The following is a 19,375-nucleotide window of genomic DNA, read 5'->3' on the forward strand; positions in this document are numbered from 1 at the left end:
TTTTTTCTTCAGCAATTACATTAACATTTACTAGTCTGGAAAAAAAACCCAGCTCTGATATTCAATTTTTGACCTTGGGAAATTTACTTAATCTCTATGACTTCACCTCCTAGGCTATTAAATACAAATATATAACATGTATCTCATTGGGTCCTAGGGAGGAATAAATGAATTCACATACATCATTAATGTGAATAAGGAGTTTATCCTAATGGTATACACAGCTTTTGATGCTGCGGTTGTTGTTAATCTTGAACCCCAGGTTAAGTGGTCCCCATGGTATCGTTAGCAAGTAAATCAGAGCTTATACATCCAAATAAGCACTGTCTTCAAAGTTGAACCTTTGGGTGTTATCCATTTATTTCAATGGTGATGGTTTTGCTTAAACTATTTCTGAACCTGTCTTTGGAAAACTGCTGTCAGAATGCATCTATAAGTAAAGAAGTGGAGGGAGAAGCCCTTGCAAAGTATTCTATGGTTCTCACACTTGCATTGGTAGAGGTACCACCTGGACCCAACACCCTGTAATGTCAGTATCATTACTATGACATTTTTTTTTTTTAATTTTTTTTTTTAAATTTATTTATTTATTTATTTTTGGCTGTGTTGGGTCTTCGTTTCTGTGCGAGGGCTTTCTCCAGTTGCGGCAAGTGGGGGCCACTCTTCATCACGGTGCGCAGGCCTCTCACTATCGCGGCCTCTCCTGTTGCGGAGCACAGGCTCCAGACGCGCAGGCTCAGCTACCGTGGCTCACGGGCCTAGTTGCTCCGCGGCATGCGGGATCCTCCCAGACCAGGGCTCGAACCCGTGTCCCCTGCATTGGCAGGCAGACTCTCAACCACTGCGCCACCAGGGAAGCCCCACTATGACATTTTAATGAGAAGAAAATTCGCATCTGGAATGTAAGTTACTTGACCAAAATCACATTAGCAGTGAGAGAAAGAGGTGAGGATCAAATGTAAGTCTAGCTAAATTCCACATTCTCTTCTCTATATCATGCCATTTCTCAAGAAATCAAACAAATCTTTGTTATTTTAGATACACTTTATTTTTCAGAAGAAATAGGGTCCCCAAGTTTGCTTATTCTAAAATTAAATGATCTCATTCTCAAATGATCTAAGTTAACTGCTGGTGATGAGGTTTAATATAGAATGTTCCATGAACTCTAAACCAACGCCAAATAAAGTAGTTTTGGCCATTGGTACTAGAATTGTCATAGGTGTATGGTGTTCAAGAAGACTTTATAGAATTTTGAAGGGAGATATGTAAGACATTGTATATTTGGCTCTCTGTAGCCAATCATACCTCATATTAAAAAGAAGATAGAACCACTTGAGTCTGAGTTAGGACTAACAAACACACAAGACTTGAAGCTGGGTTAGTAGTCATAATCTGAGAACAAAAGCAAGAAAAATCATGTGACCTAAAAGTATTTTTGCACTACTTTTGAGTATGGCAGAGAGAGTTTGATTCTGAAATTTCTGGGATTTTTTGTTGTTGTTATGGTGGTTTTCATGGACAATGGGACTGAGTGTTTAAAATTTTTTTCTTTGCTTTATTTTTAAGTCAACTTCAATAAGCATAGGTATCAGTTAAAAATACAGTTTTTCCCTCAAATATAGTTTGTCTGTTTGTTTGTCTTTAATGCTCATGCTGAAAAATCCGTGTATGGCAACAGTTGCATAGCCCTGTCTCCTTCTCGATGTTCCTTCCTACCAGGAAGTGTTAGCTAAGGAATCTGAAGACCCCAGCTTGGTTAGTATAAGTGATTACCATGCATATTCCACCTAGTTGTTTCCCTAAGCCAAATCAGGTCATGTTCATTGGATTGATCCAGGCAACTTTTTTTTTTTTTTTTTTTTTTTTAAAAGGGGAAGAGGAGGAAATGAGGAGTCTTTTTTTTTTTTTTTTAATTGATTGATTGATTGCTATGTTGGGTCTTCGTTTCTGTGCTAGAGCTTTCTCTAGTTGCGGCAAGCGGGGGCCACTCTTCATTGCGGTGCGCCAGCCTCTCACTATCGTGGCCTCTCTTGTTGCGGAGCACAGGCTCCAGACGCGCAGGCTCAGTAGTTGTGGCTCACGGGCCTAGTTGCTCCGTGGCATGTGGGATCTTCCCAGACCAGGGCTCGAACCCGTGTCCCCTGCATTAGCAGGCAGATTCTCAACCACTGTGCCACCAGGGAAGCCCCAGGCAACTTTTAAGTCTCAGAGACAGCAGGGAGTAGAGACGGGAGGATGGATTAAACGCGTTGATTCTGGTGGAAAAGTTAAAGAATGCAGCCTGGGTTCACAGAGGAGTTTTCTGCCCGTATTGCTCTGCTTAAGAAGGAAGGCTTTATAGATTCTCAGATACCTTTACTTGTAGAGCACCATTGACTTTCGCAACTTTCACCCTTCCATCCAGAGCGGGTGTCAGTAACAAGTATGAATTTTACATAAATATTGATGTTTCTACTTAACGGCCTCACAAATCCCCCAGCCTCATGTTTACTGTACAGAACCTCTCTGTAGCAACCTCCATCATGGCACTGGTGAGGGGCTAGGAGCAAATCCTCCGTGAGAAGTAAGTTTGTCAGAAACTAGTGAGTAGCCAGAAAAGGGAGCTGCTCTGAAGTCCTATGAGGGCTCCTAGGAAGTACTTGCCCCCTGGGAGGTCCAAATGCATTTGTTCAGTGAGAAACCAAGTTGGACCAGAGATTATGCCAAATTGTTCTCTTTCTTACTCTTCATCCAGCCACTCACACAGCAATAATTTTGCTGAGCACCTACCAGGTGCCAAGTTTTTTAGATGGATTAACTTACTTAATCTTCCCAACCAGCTCTTGGAAGGAGAGTCTGTTATCATAGGTGTTTTATAAATGAAGAAATCGAGACAAGAGAGGTTAAGTGTAACTCATTCAAAATAATAATATGCTACTCCAGAGTCTCAAGTCTCAGTATGTCTTTTTTTTTTTGCCCACACCTCACAGCTTGTGGGATCTTAGTTCCGCAACCAGGGATTGAACTCAGGCCCTTGGCAGTGAAAGCGTGGAGTCCTAACTACTGGACTGCCAGGGAATTCCCAAAGTCTCACTATGTCTTAGTGTTTACCTTCCATGTCCAGTATGGCTCCAGATCCACAGAGCGAGTTTATCAAGTGGCAGTGTAGAACAACGAGGGGAAGAGATTTGGGGTGCCATAGTACATAAATTCAGGCACGTCTGAAATCTAGTCAACCTTTAGTATTCTGCATATAGGGCCCATTCTAGCATATTTTTTCTGTAGACTAGGCATTGTAGAAAAATCGAAGATGTATTAGCCAGAGTTATTGGATGCAAAGAAGGGATGACAGGAAATAATAGAGTATAATTGGGTGCTGAATTTCATGATCCAGACCTATGCTGTACAGTATAGTAGCCACTAGCCACATGTGGTTATTTGCATTAAAATTAGATACAGTGAGTCCATCGACAGACAAATGGATAAAGAAGATGTGGTACATATATACAATGGAATGTTCCTCAGCCATAAAAAGGAATGAAATTGGGTCATTTGTAGAGACGTGGATGGATCTAGAGACTGTCATACAGAGTGAAGTAAGTCAGAAAGAGAAAAACAAATATCGTATGTTAGCGCATATATGTGGAACCTAGAAAAATGGTACAGATGAACCGGTTTGCAGGGCAGAAATTGAGACAGAGATGTAGAGAACAAACGTATGGACACCAAGGGGGGAAAGCGGCAGGGGGGTGAGGGTGGGGGGGTGATGAATTGGGTGATTGGGATTGACATGTATACACTGATGTGTATAAAATTGATGACTAATAAGGACCTGCTGTATAAAAATAAAATAAAATAAAATTCAAAAATTAAAAAAAAAATTAAATACAATGAAACATTCATTTCTTCAGTTCCACTAGCCACGTTTTGGGTGCTCAGAAGTCACATGTGGCAAGTGGCTACCATATTGGATAGCATAGATGTAAAACATTTCCATTATCACAGAAAGTTCTGTGGGACAGCATTGGTCCTACCTGCAAGTGCTAGGAATGGTCAGAGCAAAGAGATCACTGAGGACTGGAGTAATGATGGAAGGCTTCCTACAGGAAGTGGTGATGGAGCTGTATAGACTTGCTGCTGAATAAGTATGAGGAAAATGGGCAGCACATCCAAGAAAGCAGGTATATGAAGGTTGTTGATGAATAGAGGGATAAGGCCAGATGGATAGCATGGGTTTAGATTAGGAGAGACACTTGAGCGATGACTGTTTGATTTTTCAAACAATTTCTGAAATGGTTTGGATATAATTATCTTTCTATCTCTATAGCTCCATTTAGGCTATGCCTTAGCAAATGATGATGATGTTAATTATTAGTCCATTGTTTTTGTTGTGGTTTTTGTTGTGGTTGCTTCTCTTTTCTGAGTGTTCATGCTGTGGCTGCCAAAAACCTCTATCTGGTCCTAAACCCAGCGTGCTCTACTGTCTCCTAAAATGAGACAGAGACACCTGTGGAACACTCATCCTAGAACTGCAGCTCCCAAATGGGGAAATGGAGGAACTGGGGTCGATGAGGCTATGGTGGGGTAGTGCATAGTCTGAGAGTAGGATACACCCTACCACTGGGCCAGCAGAGACCATGACTTCTTGGATGGCTCCAAGAGGCTCAGAATGACATTAGGCCCTCCCTACTGATTAAATGGGTGTTTCATGGGCTTGTACTAATGCTGAACCAGGGATCAGGAGTCTCAATTATCACCTTTGGTTAACATCATCAGGTGTGTACAGTCTTTAACAAGTCATTTCTCCTCTTTTTCTTCGCCTTTCCAATCTGTCAACTGAGGGGATTGAACCCAAGGAATACAGGCGTCCCTTCCTATTCTGACATGCAGAAGCTTTTTGATTTCTGAACCTTTTCTTGTCTATTCCTTCTTTGGATTGTCTGAGGCTTCTCCCTGGATGGGACTTGGAGGACACATAGGTCCCTATGTGTCCTAAATGGGCAAGTTTTCCCATAAACTTTTAGAAGTTCTAAACCCTTTTATAGTCAAGAAAACCACAGAGGTGACTTATTTCTTAAAAGAAACTATCTGTGTGTTTGCAGAAGCTGTGGCAGCTTACTTCCCAGAGGCAAATCAAACTTTCTGGTACATTCTCTCCAAATGTCACAATTCAACAGAAAACCACCTGTCCTCAAGAAGCTGTAGCAGCAGCTGGGACTGCTTATTTGCTGACATCATAAAAACTCCAGAGCTGGGAGGGAGCTTGGGCAGGATGAGAGATTTTAATATACATTTAGCAGAAGTTAATGAAGAAGTCCATAGCTTGGGGGCAGCCAGTGATGTTTCCATTAATGTTATTAAATATTAATGAGGTGCTTTTTCTCTTTGGGGCAAAGCAGCATGGCTGATGCACCTTTTTAAATTACTACATCACTAACAGGTAGCAGAGCTGAACAGAACTGCTAAAGATGGTTACATTTAGCAAGGAGAAATAAGACATTTCTCTCCTTCCCAGAGCTGCTTAGGAGAACACCCTTCCTTCAGAGATTACTAATATTTCTTAGGATTCACAGGACATTCAATAGATTTACCTCATAAAGGAAGCAGGGAATTTTCTAGAAGTAGTGCAGACACACCACAGCCCAAATCTTTCTGCAGATAAATAATGCTTAGAAATCAGATATTCAGTGCTGTACTGGAAAATGTTTAACCACTGGCTCTCTGGGAACAAAGAAACGAATAAATAAGCCCTGATTAGTAGTGTTTGCTGATTGCTGTAAATATTCCCACCATATCTGATTCAAGTTACCAACATGACATCATTGAATGCAGAATTAGGAAGCACAACATGTAGCTATGTATTTACTGTATGGATACATAGACATAAATGACTTCAAGAGCATAAATAATAAAATGATGTACAGTGACATTTTATATATAATATTTATTGCATATAATCAGCAAAATAATGAGGAATTTCTGTGTTTTCGGTATTTATTATCCTTTGAATATAATTTATTTAATTGAAATTTTGTATAACTTAATTTTCGATAATAGTTGTGTTTAACAACCAATAACTAACTTGCAAAATTCCTCGAATTTTAAGTTGGCTCTCATGGGCAGTTACCAGCTGGCACAACATTGAGTCCATATGATCTCTCAGGCTGGAAGATCTCCAATCATTGATCGGGGGAGGCATGGCAAAAGATTACCTTGACAGACATGTCCCTTTCTCCTTTTCTTCCAGTTTCATTTAAACTTGCCATATCAAAGCTGGTCTTGACCTTCACCTTTCCGTGTAGCGATTTGCAATGACTCAAGCTCACACTCACTCCACAGGCATCTGTTGAGCACCTGGGATTCTCTCTGTGGTCCACACTGGGAAGTCAACCATGGGCTCACAGTCTCCCTGCAGAAATAGACCAGATGCCATGGGATAATTTGTGCAGTCATTTAAAAATGTAATTAGAGTGTCATTCACCCAGTAAATATTTATTCAACACCTTCAGTATCCTATTCTAGACGCTTATATTGCCAAACAAAACCAACAGAAGGGTTTGCTCTTTTGTAGCCTTGATGTTTCTAAAATGCTAGGACCATGAAGGTTTGGTCCAGGGAAGCAAGAATGGCTTCATCAGACCTAGATATTGAAGAAGGATACATAGGGAACCACCTGAAACAGAAAAGGGTAGAGTGCTTCAAAAGCCCTGGGCAGGACTTCCCTGGTGGTGCAGTGGTTAAGAATCCACCTGCCAATGCAGGGAACACGGGTTTGAGCCCTGGACCGGGAAGATCCCACATCCCGCGGAGCAACTGAGCCCGTGCACCACAACTACTGAGCCTGTGCTCTAGAGCCCACGTGCCACAACTACTGAGCCCGCGTGCCACAACTCCTGAAGCCCGCATGCCTAAAGCCCGTGCTCCACCACAAGAGAAGCCACCGCAATGAGAAGCCCGCGCACCGCAGTGAAGAGTAGCCCCCGCTCACCGCAACTAGAGAAAGCCCGCACACAGCAGCAAAGACCCAGCGCAGCCAAAATAAATAACTAAATTTATATTAAAAAAAAAAAAAAGAAAACAACACGAAAGCCCAGGGCATCACACAGACAAAGACAAAGAGGGTTAAAGGTTGGCCTGAGTTTGGTTTGGAGGAAGGTGGTGACAAGGTAGGGTGGGGTCAAACCGAGAAGATAATTTATATAATCTCATCAGTCAGTTGGTACTTCTTAACTGTACTGCTTCATCCTGTATCATGCTGTGTTCTGCTTGATACTGTATTACTCTGTTCTTTTGTTGGATTTGAGGCATGTTGTCTTCCTCTCTCCAAAAGACTGAAAACCCCTTGAGGATAAGGATTATGGCACTTCCTTCACAGGACAAGGCACATACTGAGTAATAAATAAATGTGGAATTAAACTTTTCTTTCTGTCTCCCTTTCATTGCTATCCTCGTTACCCACATAGACAATTTGCGTCTATTTTCATTGGACTTTAATTAAATCTTGGCTGAAAGAATAGGAGAGCAGAAAAAGAAAGGAGGCGTGGGTCTGGAGAGAGCGATTTTCCTGTTGTTTTATGTTTTATTAACACTCAGTGGATCAGTATTCAAATGTCCAGATTGTTCTGCCCTGTCTGTGGGTTTCAGGACATCTTTGGGTGCTTGACTTGGAGGCATGACTCCTCCTGCCAATTTAAGCCACGTTCAATGACCTGGGGTTGGTTACAAGAGGAATAATGCCTACTTTGTTGCTCTTTTTCTACCCTGGAATTTATGATTCTGGGAGCTTTATAAAAGTCCAAGAAGGAAGGCAACACCATTCACATTTCAGATGGGAGAGCTCTTCTCCTACACTGGTCTATGACTTCCTCATTTTGGAATGTGGAGGAAAGGAGCAGAAAATCATACCAGACTTTGTTTCTTCATTTTACTATGGCTAGGCTTTTACAAAAACATGGAGAAGAGCTACAGTATAGTTTTTGTGGGGTTTTGTGTGTGTGTGTGTGTTTTGTTTTTTCCTAAAGGAAACAGGGGACCTGTGTTATAAACAGTTGGGAAAAGTTTGAATGACTGTGTATATGTGAATGCAAATGTGTGTATTTGTTTGGGAGAGAATTTCAGAAAAAATGAAAATAAGATCAATGAAGTCCATTTTGGAATAAAATGTGGAATCCGAACACAGAAATAAATCTTGACCTTTAAAGTCATCTTCTTGGTTGTCATCTACTTATTTCAGTAAATCCACTGTGATCCAAAATATACTTTTAAGCTTACAGCATCCCTCACACCCACCCCAAGCCAGTGTACCTGCCACATTATGTACATCCATACTTTTTTAAGCCTGGACTCTCCATCTGAGAATCTATTACGTCTTCTATACACTGAACTCCGAATGACTTTGGGATTATTTCCAAATCTGAAAATCCATTTTCAAAGTATGAATATTTGTCCCCACTGGGAATATTTAAAGAATGTGTTGCAGCTTTGGGGATGGTTAAAGGGATGTGTTTGTGTGTGCCTGTGGGTATTTTCACATTTGTGCATCTACACCAGTATGCAATATTTATTTTCTCGACAGTGACTATGGTTATGAGAGACATGGAGAAAGCCATTGTGTCCCAGCTTTCTGGTACAATCCAGCATCCCCGTCAAAGGACTGCAGCCTTGGTCAAAGCTACCTTAACAGCACTGGGTAAGTAAAACACCTGAAGGAACTCCACTCACTGTTTCCCTATTTCCCTAAGTTGGGATCAAAGGAGGATTCCTACTGAAGCAAAGTGGAGTGTAGATAGAGTTTGTTTGTAACAGGTGGCTTCTGAGGAAAGCTGAAGGGTTCTTTAGCTGAAGCTAGCTTTTTTGGAACGTCAAAAGAAATTTCTAGAGGGGTGGGATAGGGAGGTTGGGAGGGAGACGCAAGAGGGAGGAGATACGGGAACATACGTATATGTATAGCTGATTCACTTTGTTATAAAGCAGAAACTAACACACCATTGTAAAGCAATTATACTCCAATAAAGGTGTTAAAAAAAAAAAAGAGATTTCTGATTACCCAGATTTCAGTACCTTTTGCTATTTGCCTCTGAAATACCATAGCTATTATTTGATCAGACCTTCTCTTTTGGAAAACGATGCCACCTTTTTTTCCAGACCCCGATGGAAATAAATTAACACTAGTGATGTGCAGATACTACAGTGCTTTCTAGCGATAGATGAACCAAAGCTCTTGTAGACTGATGATGAAAACTTAGAATGAAAAGTCAAAAGTCCCATCCTAGAAACTCCTGGAATAAGAAGGTCAAGGCACACTTTCTGTACTTGTCAAGTTATGTATGTTTCTCTCTTTGTTCACTTATTACTTACTCACTCAGATGCTTGAAAAAATTTTCCTTGGGGATCTGTTGTCTTCCCCTTTCCTTTGCCACTCCTATGACCTAGAACAGATTTGGGAAGTGGATTGGTGGTCTGAGACAGTGCTTTTTAAAATTTAATGTGCTGTGAATCACCTGGGGATCTTGTTAAAATACAGCTTCTGATTTAGGAGATCTAGAGTGGCATTGAGATTCTTCATTTCAACAAGCTCCCACGCGATGTCAGCATTGCTGGTCCTAGCACTAATCTTTGAGTAGCAAGGGACTAAAGTGCTCTGGAATTCAGTCTCAGCTCTTCCAATGGATCTTCTAACATCTCAGACAAGTTACTCACCAGCTCAGTACTTTTACCTTACTTGGTTGTAAAATAGTGGTAGGGGTACTATCTACCCAACTGATGTCTACAGAGGAAGAAAAAACATGATGGAAGAGATATATTGAGTGGTCTGAGATACTCTGAGAAACATACATTTTTTAGTCAAAAATTTGGTTCTTAGGGAGCTATTCCTGGGATCTGAGCTGAGGTTTAAGCACTGTTGATGTCATTTTATTTTAGGTGAATGGTCTTAGGGATTTAAGCCACTCAAACTACAGATCCAGCAGCATGAAACTTCAAGACATGTGGTGTCAGAGACTAAAGTGCTAGGAAGTTTGAGGAAGAGGAATATAATGGGCACAGAAGATCAGCTATGCCACCAAATTCCCAGCCAGAACATACCTGGACATAGCTGGAAGATAATTGCATTAGGGCTTCTCATATGATCCTGTGACATGTGTAGGTAGACCCAAGTTTAAGCAAGTTAGGTGTACCAAAACCCCAAGTAGCCATCAAATAAACCAAGAAGATGAAAGGGAAAAACTATTCATTTTTTTCAAAAGATTCACTACAAGTGAATCTCCAGGTTGCTTAAATGTTGGCTTATAGTACAAACCGTCAACCAGCTGGCCAGTTGAGGCTGAAGAGTTGGGTGATATCAAGTGTGCATTAGGACGTGATACCCACCAAAATATCTATCATAGGTAAAACTCAATATCTTCTAAATGATTAAAGCTCAGCAAGAAAATATAGGTTAGAAAAGTTTGATTATATAGACCAGTGCTGACCAAAAGAACTATAATACGAGCCACATATGTAATTTAACATTTTAAAATAGCCACACTGAAAAAGTTTTTTTAAAAAGGTGAAATTAATTTTGATAATATATTTTATTTAACTCAGTATGTCCAAAATATTATCATTTCAACACACACCACTAACCCAAGTTCTCAGAAACCACAGGTGGAAAGTGGCTAGCTTATTGGACAGAGCAGCTCTAGAACCATTATGAATTCAGTTGACAATTAAAAATAATATATTGAAATTGAGTCATTTGTTGAGACGTGGATGGATCTAGAGACTGTCATACAGAGTGAAGTAAGTCAGAAAGAGAAAAACAAATATCGTATATTAACGCATGTATGTGGAACCTAGAAAAATGGTACAGATGAACCGGTTTGCAGGGCAGAAGTTGAGACACAGATGTAGAGAACAAACGTATGGACACCAAGGGGGGAAAACTGCGGTGGGGTGGGGATGGTGGTGTGCTGAATTGGGCGATTGGGATTGACATGTATACACTGATGTGTATAAAATCGATGACTGATTAAAAATAATCATGATAATATATTGATACATCTATAAGAGGATATATTGTAATTGCATATGAGGCAATAACTACATATAGCATTTGCTTGACATCTTCCTGAGATCTCTGGATGGAGATGTGGGGCTGGTAATTCAGCAGTATGTGAGGGGCAGCAAGAGAGGAAATATGAGGGATAGTGGAGGACTAGTATCACTCCTAAGGAATTTGCTTTCACCTGTTTTCAAGGCCACCAGAAAAAGGCAACATGGATGGACTGGTTGATTACTCCTGACACACAGATTGAAAGAAGATGTGACGATGGTGATGATGGTGGTGGTGGTGGTGGTGTCTGTGGTGCATTTATTTTATGTGGTTTTACCAGAGTATTGATTTTGTGCAGCCTTACAGACAGTGATGTACCTGGAAATAAAGTCTGTCATGCAGGTCAGGGCTGTGGGCAAGCTCTCGGCTTCACGTGCTGGGGTCAGTGGTCAAGCGAGATGACATGTCATCACTGTGCGCAAAGATGCCCTTAACCTAGAAGGTCACAGCGTTTACGGGGAGGTTTTCCCATGCAAGCTTCTTCTCTGAGGCAGTTTTACCACAGCAGGATCAAATAGGAGTTTCAAACTTGTGCTTCTAGTCTGGCATTGGTGATGAGTGAGAAATGAAATATTAACAAGGAGAGAAGATGTGCTGTAAAAGAGCCCAGTGGCTCCAGAGTAAGGGCTGTTAGGTATTAGGGGATGGCATGATGTCCTGGGGGTAGAGGGAAGACCGGAAGAGGCTTCCTGACTAGTTACAGTTAGAAGAAGGCTGATCTTCTAGCTGCTTTCTGGCCTCAGGGAGGTAGGCACAAGTCTCTCCATCACAGAGAGAAGCACCTGCTTTCCTTGCTTCCCTAGTCCAGTGGGTCTGTCCCCTCCTGTATCATGTGTGAGCCAGACATTGATTTTTCTTGCCTGGTTTAGACACTGATCCGATCTGCGTTTCACCAGGTAGGATCGATAATAACGTTTAAGGAGCTGCTCTTCCTGAGATGGAGGGATAGCGGTTTCTCACCGTTTGCTTAGCATCCTAAATGGCTGCTGTCTTTGGGACTCAGTCTTTAGATGCAGCTGTGCAGAATCTCTGTCTCACTCTTGTTCTCCTGCACGCTCTGCCATACGTGCTCCTGCGAGGGTGCACACACTGGCACAAACCCCACCACTGACGATGGTCAATACCTCTCAGGTACCGGCGGATCGTGTCCAACAACTGCACAGACGGACTGAGGGAGAAGTACACTGCCAAGGCCCAGATATGCCCGGGAAAAGCCCCTCACGGCCTCCACGTGGTGACGACCGATGGGCGCCTGGTGGCAGAGCAGGGGCACAATGCGACCTTCATCATCCTCATGGAGGAGGTAGGGGAGACCCTCTTGCGTCTCTGAGGTCAGAACTCACAAGCAGGTCATTGCCCACTTCCAGATGGGAAGAGAAGAAATGTCACGTTTTCCCACCAGTCCTTGTAACAAAGTCAGTGGTGAGAAGTGAAGACTCCTGGGAGAAGATGGAAGGGGTGAAAGAGGTCTTGGGATATTTAGGGACCCTGTTCCCTTCATCTCACTATACAGAAGTGGGGCCCCCTTGTCTCTGGGCAGGTGCAGATTTGAATATATTCTTTGAGGTATCCCTTTAGGGTCTGCATCTTTGGAGGAATGTTTATTATCATTAGACTGTATACTGTAAACTTTGCCGGAAGAGGGGAATTCACATTTTTTTCCTTTTTTTTTTTTTTTTTAAACCTTTAATCCCACTGATTAGAAAAGCCCACAAGGCTTTCAAAGGGTCTTGAAAGTACGAGTGTGAGGGTGGGGGAAAGTGATCCTAACCCTTTAAACTTATTTTTATAAAGAATGTCATTTGAGTTGATTTTCCATCAGCTACCTGCTCCATTGGTTCACTTTTTAGGTCTTCTGCAATCTGGGCAGTAAAATCAGACTGCGTTCGTTCATTCCAGGGTAGAAATAGCTCTGCTGTATGCTTCTTGCTTCCTATATGAGTTGTTTCATCTGTTTCCAAACCAGGGAATTTTTCAGGCACTCCTTTCTGAGGTGCCGGGGCAAGAAAACTTGCCTGATTTACAAAGCCATCTAAATTTAAATGCAAATTACTGTGTGCTCTTGAGAGCTTGGAAGGAGACCAAAGCAGGCCAGGAGTTTTTCCCCTAACTCTGAATACTTTAGAGACCTTTAAAGTCTGGCTCACACTGGACAGGACGGTGAGGGTTCCTTATCCTGGACTGACAGATTCTTTAGGCTTCATACACACTGGGTGCTTGAATTAAAGAAATTTAATATTCAGAGGAGGTGATTATCACATTCCCACTAGGGAGTTTCCAGGACCAGCTCTATAAAAACTTCTCTTGAATAGATGTGAAGAGCCATGATCTTATCCATTTGAATTGCCTTCAGTTCATTTCCACTTTAATTTATATTCATAAACTCAAGGGTAGTTGACATTGTGTGGGGGGCAAGGTAGCACCTATCAATATTTTACTCACATCTGGGTTGCCACGGGGGAAGAGACAGAAAGTCAAACTGTGATGAATGCACGTTCACTGGGCAGATAATTCCAAAATGATGTATTTCTCTTTTTATTCCATCAACCATCTTTGTTAATAAGTAGAGAGACCCGACTCTTCTTTTTCATCCAGGATCCTTATCTGATGGTCAGGTTCAATTGAATTTATCCAGAGTGTTGGCCCAATATAGTGGAGAGAAGGACAAGAAAGGATGGGGTTCAATATCAGCCCTTAATAAGCTAAGGATCAACTTGGGATGGTAAGATGCACTCAACTGAACCACTGCCATCACCTCCTCAGGCAGCACCCGGGGGCTCTTAGTGTCCCAAGAGGCAGAAATATCTGTGAGCTGAGATGGTCAAAAAAGACTTTACGGGCTTCCCTGGTGGCGCAGTGGTTGAGAATCTGCCTGCCAATGCAGGGGACACGGGTTCGAGCCCTGGTCTGGGAAGATCCCACATGCCGCGGAGCACCTAGACCCGTAAGCCACAATTACTGAGCCTGCGCGTCTGGAGCCTGTGCTCCACAACAAGAGAGGCCGCAATAGTGAGAGGCCTGCACACCGTGATGAAGAGTGGCCCCCACTTGCCGCAACTAGAGAAAGCCCTCGCACAGAAACGAAGACCCAACACAGCCATAAATAAATAAATAAATAAATAATTTTTTTAAAAAAAGGCTTTAGGGAAGAGGGAGCTTAGGCAGGTTTAGGGAAACCCAAGGTCAACAGAGCACAGGTCTAGTTTCAGCTGGTATGCAGTATTCATCTGTAGAATGGAAATAATCATCCTATCTCATAGAGTTACTTTAAAGATGGTATTATATAATATGTGATTAGCATAATGCTTGGAACCTAATAATAAATTCTAAAAAATGGGACATTAGACAATTATAATTATAGCATGGTGGTTGAAAGTATTGACACCAGACTGCCTGGGTTCAAAACTTGGCTCTTCCAGTATTGGCTGCAAAGACTTTGATCTAATTACTTAATTTATTTTTGTCCCCATTTTAGAAATGGGTCCAGTAATACTCTCTACATTATAGAGTTGTGAGGGGATTAATTGCTTAGAACTGAAAAGAAACTTCATCAGTATTAGCTGTTACTAGTACTACTACTACGATGATGAGGAGGAGGACGACACAGGAGAGAAATTATTAAACAATGTGTATGAGGGAGCCAGGGAAGCCCTTGGCTTCCCCAGTTCATAGCTTCACAGAGGCTCTACCTTATCCACAATTGCCGGTGTCAACCAAATCAGGCTGCCGCAAGCTTGGCCATACAGGGGCAATAGGTCCATAGTACCTGTTCATAGTGCCCAGTAGAGAGAGTCTGATGATTGTGTCGAGGGTGTTTCAGCCCTCTGGGAGAGATTAGGGCCTCAAAGGGTGATGCTGAAGGCACAGGACCAAGTATCAAATAGGAGTCAGGCTGGACCATGTGAATGGGCCCAGGCCAACTGCTATTCTACCTTTCAGGGTGATCTCCAAAGGACAAACATCCAGCTTGACTTTGGGGATGGGATTGCAGTGTCCTATGCTAACTTCAGTCCCATTGAGGACGGCATCAAGCACGTGTACAAGAGTGCGGGGATCTTCCAGGTGACGGCCTATGCGGAGAACAACCTGGGCTCAGACACAGCTGTCCTCTTCCTGCACGTGGTTTGTAAGTAGCATGAGCCATCGCCTCTCTTACTTTCTTCCCAGTTGACAACTCCCTTTGTTCAGACTTCCCGGGATTCCAAGCCAAGCAAATGATGACCCCAATCAAAAGATTGAGATGTGACCTCATCTGTGTTTGAGTTTCATAATACTAAAGTAGGCTGATTATTTTGAAAGTTTGGATAACATTACCACTTGGCCCCTCTTTTCAGCTCCCCTCTGTTCTGACGTAAGTAAGTGTGCGCATGCAAACACATTCAAGTAAAAATCCCTTGCCTTTGCTTTGGATACTCCTGAAATAGAGAAAGAGGGAACTCATCTGATTCGCAGCCACAGGTTCATTTTCAAGTTACTCTGAGTGAAGGGAGCACAAATCAAAGTAAATTGTTCTCGGGCTTCCCTGGTGACGCAGTGGTTAAGAATCCGCCTGCCAATGCAGGGGGCACGGGTTTGAGCCCTGGGTCTGGAGGATCCCACATGCCACAGAGCAACTGAAGCCCGTGTGCCACAACTACTGAGCCTGCGCTCTAGAGCCTGTGAGCCACAACTACTGAAGCCTAGAGCCCGTGCTCTGCAACAAGAGAAGCCACCGCACTGAGAAGCCCGCGGACCACAACAAAGAGAAAGCCCACGCGCAGCAACGAAGACCCAATGCAGCCAAAAATAAATAAATAAATTTATAAAAAAAAAAAAAAGTAAATTGTTCTCTCCGTTGGAAGAGCCGAAGAAGGCTTAAAGAAACCCATGCCCAGATTGTTTTAAATGTAGAACTGAACACACAAAATAACTTAATTCTTACATCTGACGTTACTTCAGGTTTATCCCAGGTGTGAATAATTCTAAGAACTCACCAACATATTTTTCTTGTTCTAGAATGTATTTCATGGCTATTGGCTGTTGCTTGGCACAAACCAAAACGACAGTTGAAGTTCCAGAATTGTGTGTTAGTCCTGGAAGTATTTTGTGCCTTTGCTATCCTGGGACTTGACTCATATAAACTGAAACTTAATATGATTTTAGAATGTTGGGTCAAGGAAGTGTTGTTAGGGGCTGTTATTGGTTTCCTATACGTTATAGTGATACTCATGGGTCTAAGGACTTCTATGGTTCTTACTTATATACTCCACGATAGTTTGGGTGGTAATATGCTACATATGATGAAAATTAAATGCTTTAAAAGAATCTAGGTGAAAACAAGGGGAACCTTTTCAATTAACAACTCAGTAAAGATATAAACACTGCTGTATAAACAACCTACACTTAAAAGGTCCCTGGCAAACAGTGACCTAGCTGGTCTCCTAGCATTCTGGTCACAATAGTAGCATAAGGACCAGCAGTGATGGGGGAAGTGCATGGAGAAAGACCCAGATTTTATGTGTTATATCCTTAAAGATGCCACATTACATGACCATGAGATAAATGATTTCTCCTCTGGGTCTTCTGAACTTCAGTTTCAAAATGCCTTAATTCTAACTGACACCTTGCTTCCCAGGGATCTTGTAACAATAAATAGGAAACACAAATAACACACCCAATCATTCACTAATTTATTCAATGACTATTTGTTGAGTTCTTAATATATGCAAGGCCTTCTGCTAGGCACTGGGAGGCAACAATACAGAGATGGCCCTGCCCTTGCAGAGTTTACATTCTGGCGAGGGAGGGAAGGTACTGTGAGAAACGGGCCACCAATAGCCCCAGGGGTGATAACCACACCACACCAATAATAATAGTTCTGTGTCAGAAGCAACAGGTCAGAAACCCAGGTGGGTGGTGTGCAAGGCTTTTATGAGCCAAGTTTAGAGCAAGGGAGACCTGTGTTTGAATTCTGATCATATCCGTTTGTGAAATGTCTACTGTCAGTCAACTTTCTTAGTCTTTACAAACCCCTGATTCCTCGCCTTTAATACTTAGATTATAGCAAGGCTATGAGAATCAAATTGGATTATGTGTATGTGTCAGGGGTCCTCAAGACATCCCCTCCCAGGTTTAGTGATTTGCTGGAAGGACTCATGAAGACTCAGCATATAGTCATACTTCAGACTATAATTTATTACACTGAAAGGAGACACGTCGAGATCAGCAGAGGGAAAAAGGCCAGTGGGACAGAGTCTGGAGGAAACTAGGTGCAAACTTCCAAGAGTCCTCTCCCCATGGAGTCACATAAAACATGCATAATTCCTCCAGCAATGAGTTGTAGCAACACATATGAAGGGCTATTTACCAGAGAAGTTCATTGGAGACTCAGTGCCCGTGGCTTTTATTGGGGACTGGTCAAGTAGCCATCCTCTACCTAGGGTATACCAAAATTCCAGACTTCCCGAGGAAAGCATTTTTTCAGAATAAACCCTATAATTGGTAAAAAAAAAAAAAAAAAAAAAAACAGTCTAGGCAGAGTGAACCACTCTTATCAGCTCACTGTTGACTGGAAACACTCCCAGAGCCAAGTTCCCAGATGCCAGCAAAGGGCCAATCTTGCCCACAGGTCTTTCTAAAGATGATGATCTCAGGTCAACATCAATGTTTTTCTGCACAGTGTGCAAAATGCCACTTAGCACCCAGCCTGGCACATGATGAATGTTACCTGCTCTAGTAACTACTAAGTACTTCCTATTCACTTTCTACCTGACACTTCTGCTGCATTTAAAAATGAAGACAAAGAAAAAACATTTTCTTTCCTCTCTTCCAATGACCTGCCCCACCCATGTTCCTAATTCTGCCAAGAGTGGGCCTTGCCTGCCAGGCACAGTGACCAATGTATTTCAGTGACAAAAAAACACAACAGCAGGGAGCAGGTTTATACTGTGGGTTATGTGTGTGAAGGAGGAAATGTCCCTTGAAACTTTTATCGTGCTCATAATTCCCTCCAAATCAATCATGGCTGCATTTACCATCCAGTTATTATAGTGGAAACTGCTCTTGGCCTCATCTTGGGCCATTAGTTAACAAAGGTAGTTGTTAGCCCCCCATAATAACCAATCTCGCACAGATTATTAGATTTTTATCAAAAAGAGCACTCTTTGACAGTGAGAATTTTAGGAGTTTGCTATGTTCCCTCCTGAATCCCTCAGCTCTCTTCTCCCCGATCCATGGTTTATTTGTAGATTGAAGTCTGGAGCTTCTGGCTCAGGTTCTTTGCCCTGAAAAGCTGTTTGATGTTGTTCCTTGAGATTATATTTACCCAAATGTACTTGTCCTGAAGCTGGCATATATGTGGCCGTGCTTGATGGTGTTCTAATTCGTGGAAGCCCCACCCCTTTTGTGTTTGGCATGAATTTAGGGAGAAGGAGGTCTCATTTTATATTTTGGGGTATCAGAGTACCCAACAATGTAAGCCCTGGTTGACCTGAAGCCTCTGAGTGACCGAAAGCTGAGAAGTCTGTCCAGGGCCACGAGTCATAGCGACATCACTGAACTGTGGAAAAGCCCAGGGTTCCCATGAGCTGGCCAGGGGAATGGGCTCCATGCATTTTGAGGGAGAGAGATAAGACAGCAGCGTTATCTAAAAAATAGTACAAATGAGCTTATTTACAGAGCAGAAACAGACTCACAGACATAGACTTACGGTTATCAAAGGGGAAGAGGGTGAGGGATAAATTAGGAACATGGGATTAACAGATACACACCACTGTATGTAAAACAAATAAGCAGCAAGGATTTATTGTATAGCACAGGGAACTATGTTCAATATCTTGTAATAACCTATAGTAGAAAAGAATTGAAACAAAGAATATTTATATATATGTATATGTGTATAACCGAATCACTTGGCTGTACACCTGGAACTAGCACAATATTGTAAATCAACTCTACCTCAATTAAAAAAAAAAAAGAGGCATTGACTTTGAGCATAAAAGGGTCCCCTTTCCCAGCAGGAGAAGAATGAGGGATGTGAATCTGGGCATGAAGAACAACTCTGAGGTGTTAAAATAAGACCCAGATTCCTTATCTCCCTCTTAGGACATGACCTGGCCAGGGCCCCCTTCCCATTACCTCATTCTCTTCCACATGATCAGTAACACACAAACAGCAAAGAGAGATAAACCAGAAAAACTCCTAAAAATGAGTAAATAAAGCAATGAAAAGTAGGTGCTATTTTCTCACACGTGTGTGTGTGTGTGTGTGTGTTTATTCTCACCAACAGTCAAACCATACCAAAATAATTAAACAGATTTACCCATT

At 42.1% G+C, this 19,375-nt stretch overlaps 1 protein-coding gene across 4 annotated transcripts in view; it reads left to right on the plus strand.

Moving 5' to 3' along the window:
- The window catches only part of SORCS3 (sortilin related VPS10 domain containing receptor 3), a 584,946-nt gene that overhangs the window by 538,531 nt on the left and 27,040 nt on the right, over positions 1 to 19,375 (plus strand). For all 4 annotated transcript variants that reach the window (XM_082408251.1, XM_082408252.1, XM_082408253.1 and 1 more), the window contains exons 17-19: positions 8,555 to 8,668; positions 12,203 to 12,374; positions 15,011 to 15,197. In XM_082408251.1, coding sequence (XP_082264377.1) covers positions 8,555 to 8,668; positions 12,203 to 12,374; positions 15,011 to 15,197 — 473 coding nt within the window. The remainder of the gene's footprint in view (positions 1 to 8,554; positions 8,669 to 12,202; positions 12,375 to 15,010; positions 15,198 to 19,375) is intronic.

Source organism: Balaenoptera borealis (assembly GCF_965194805.1).
Source record: "Balaenoptera borealis genome assembly, chromosome: 10".
NCBI classification, from domain to species: domain Eukaryota; kingdom Metazoa; phylum Chordata; class Mammalia; order Artiodactyla; family Balaenopteridae; genus Balaenoptera; species Balaenoptera borealis.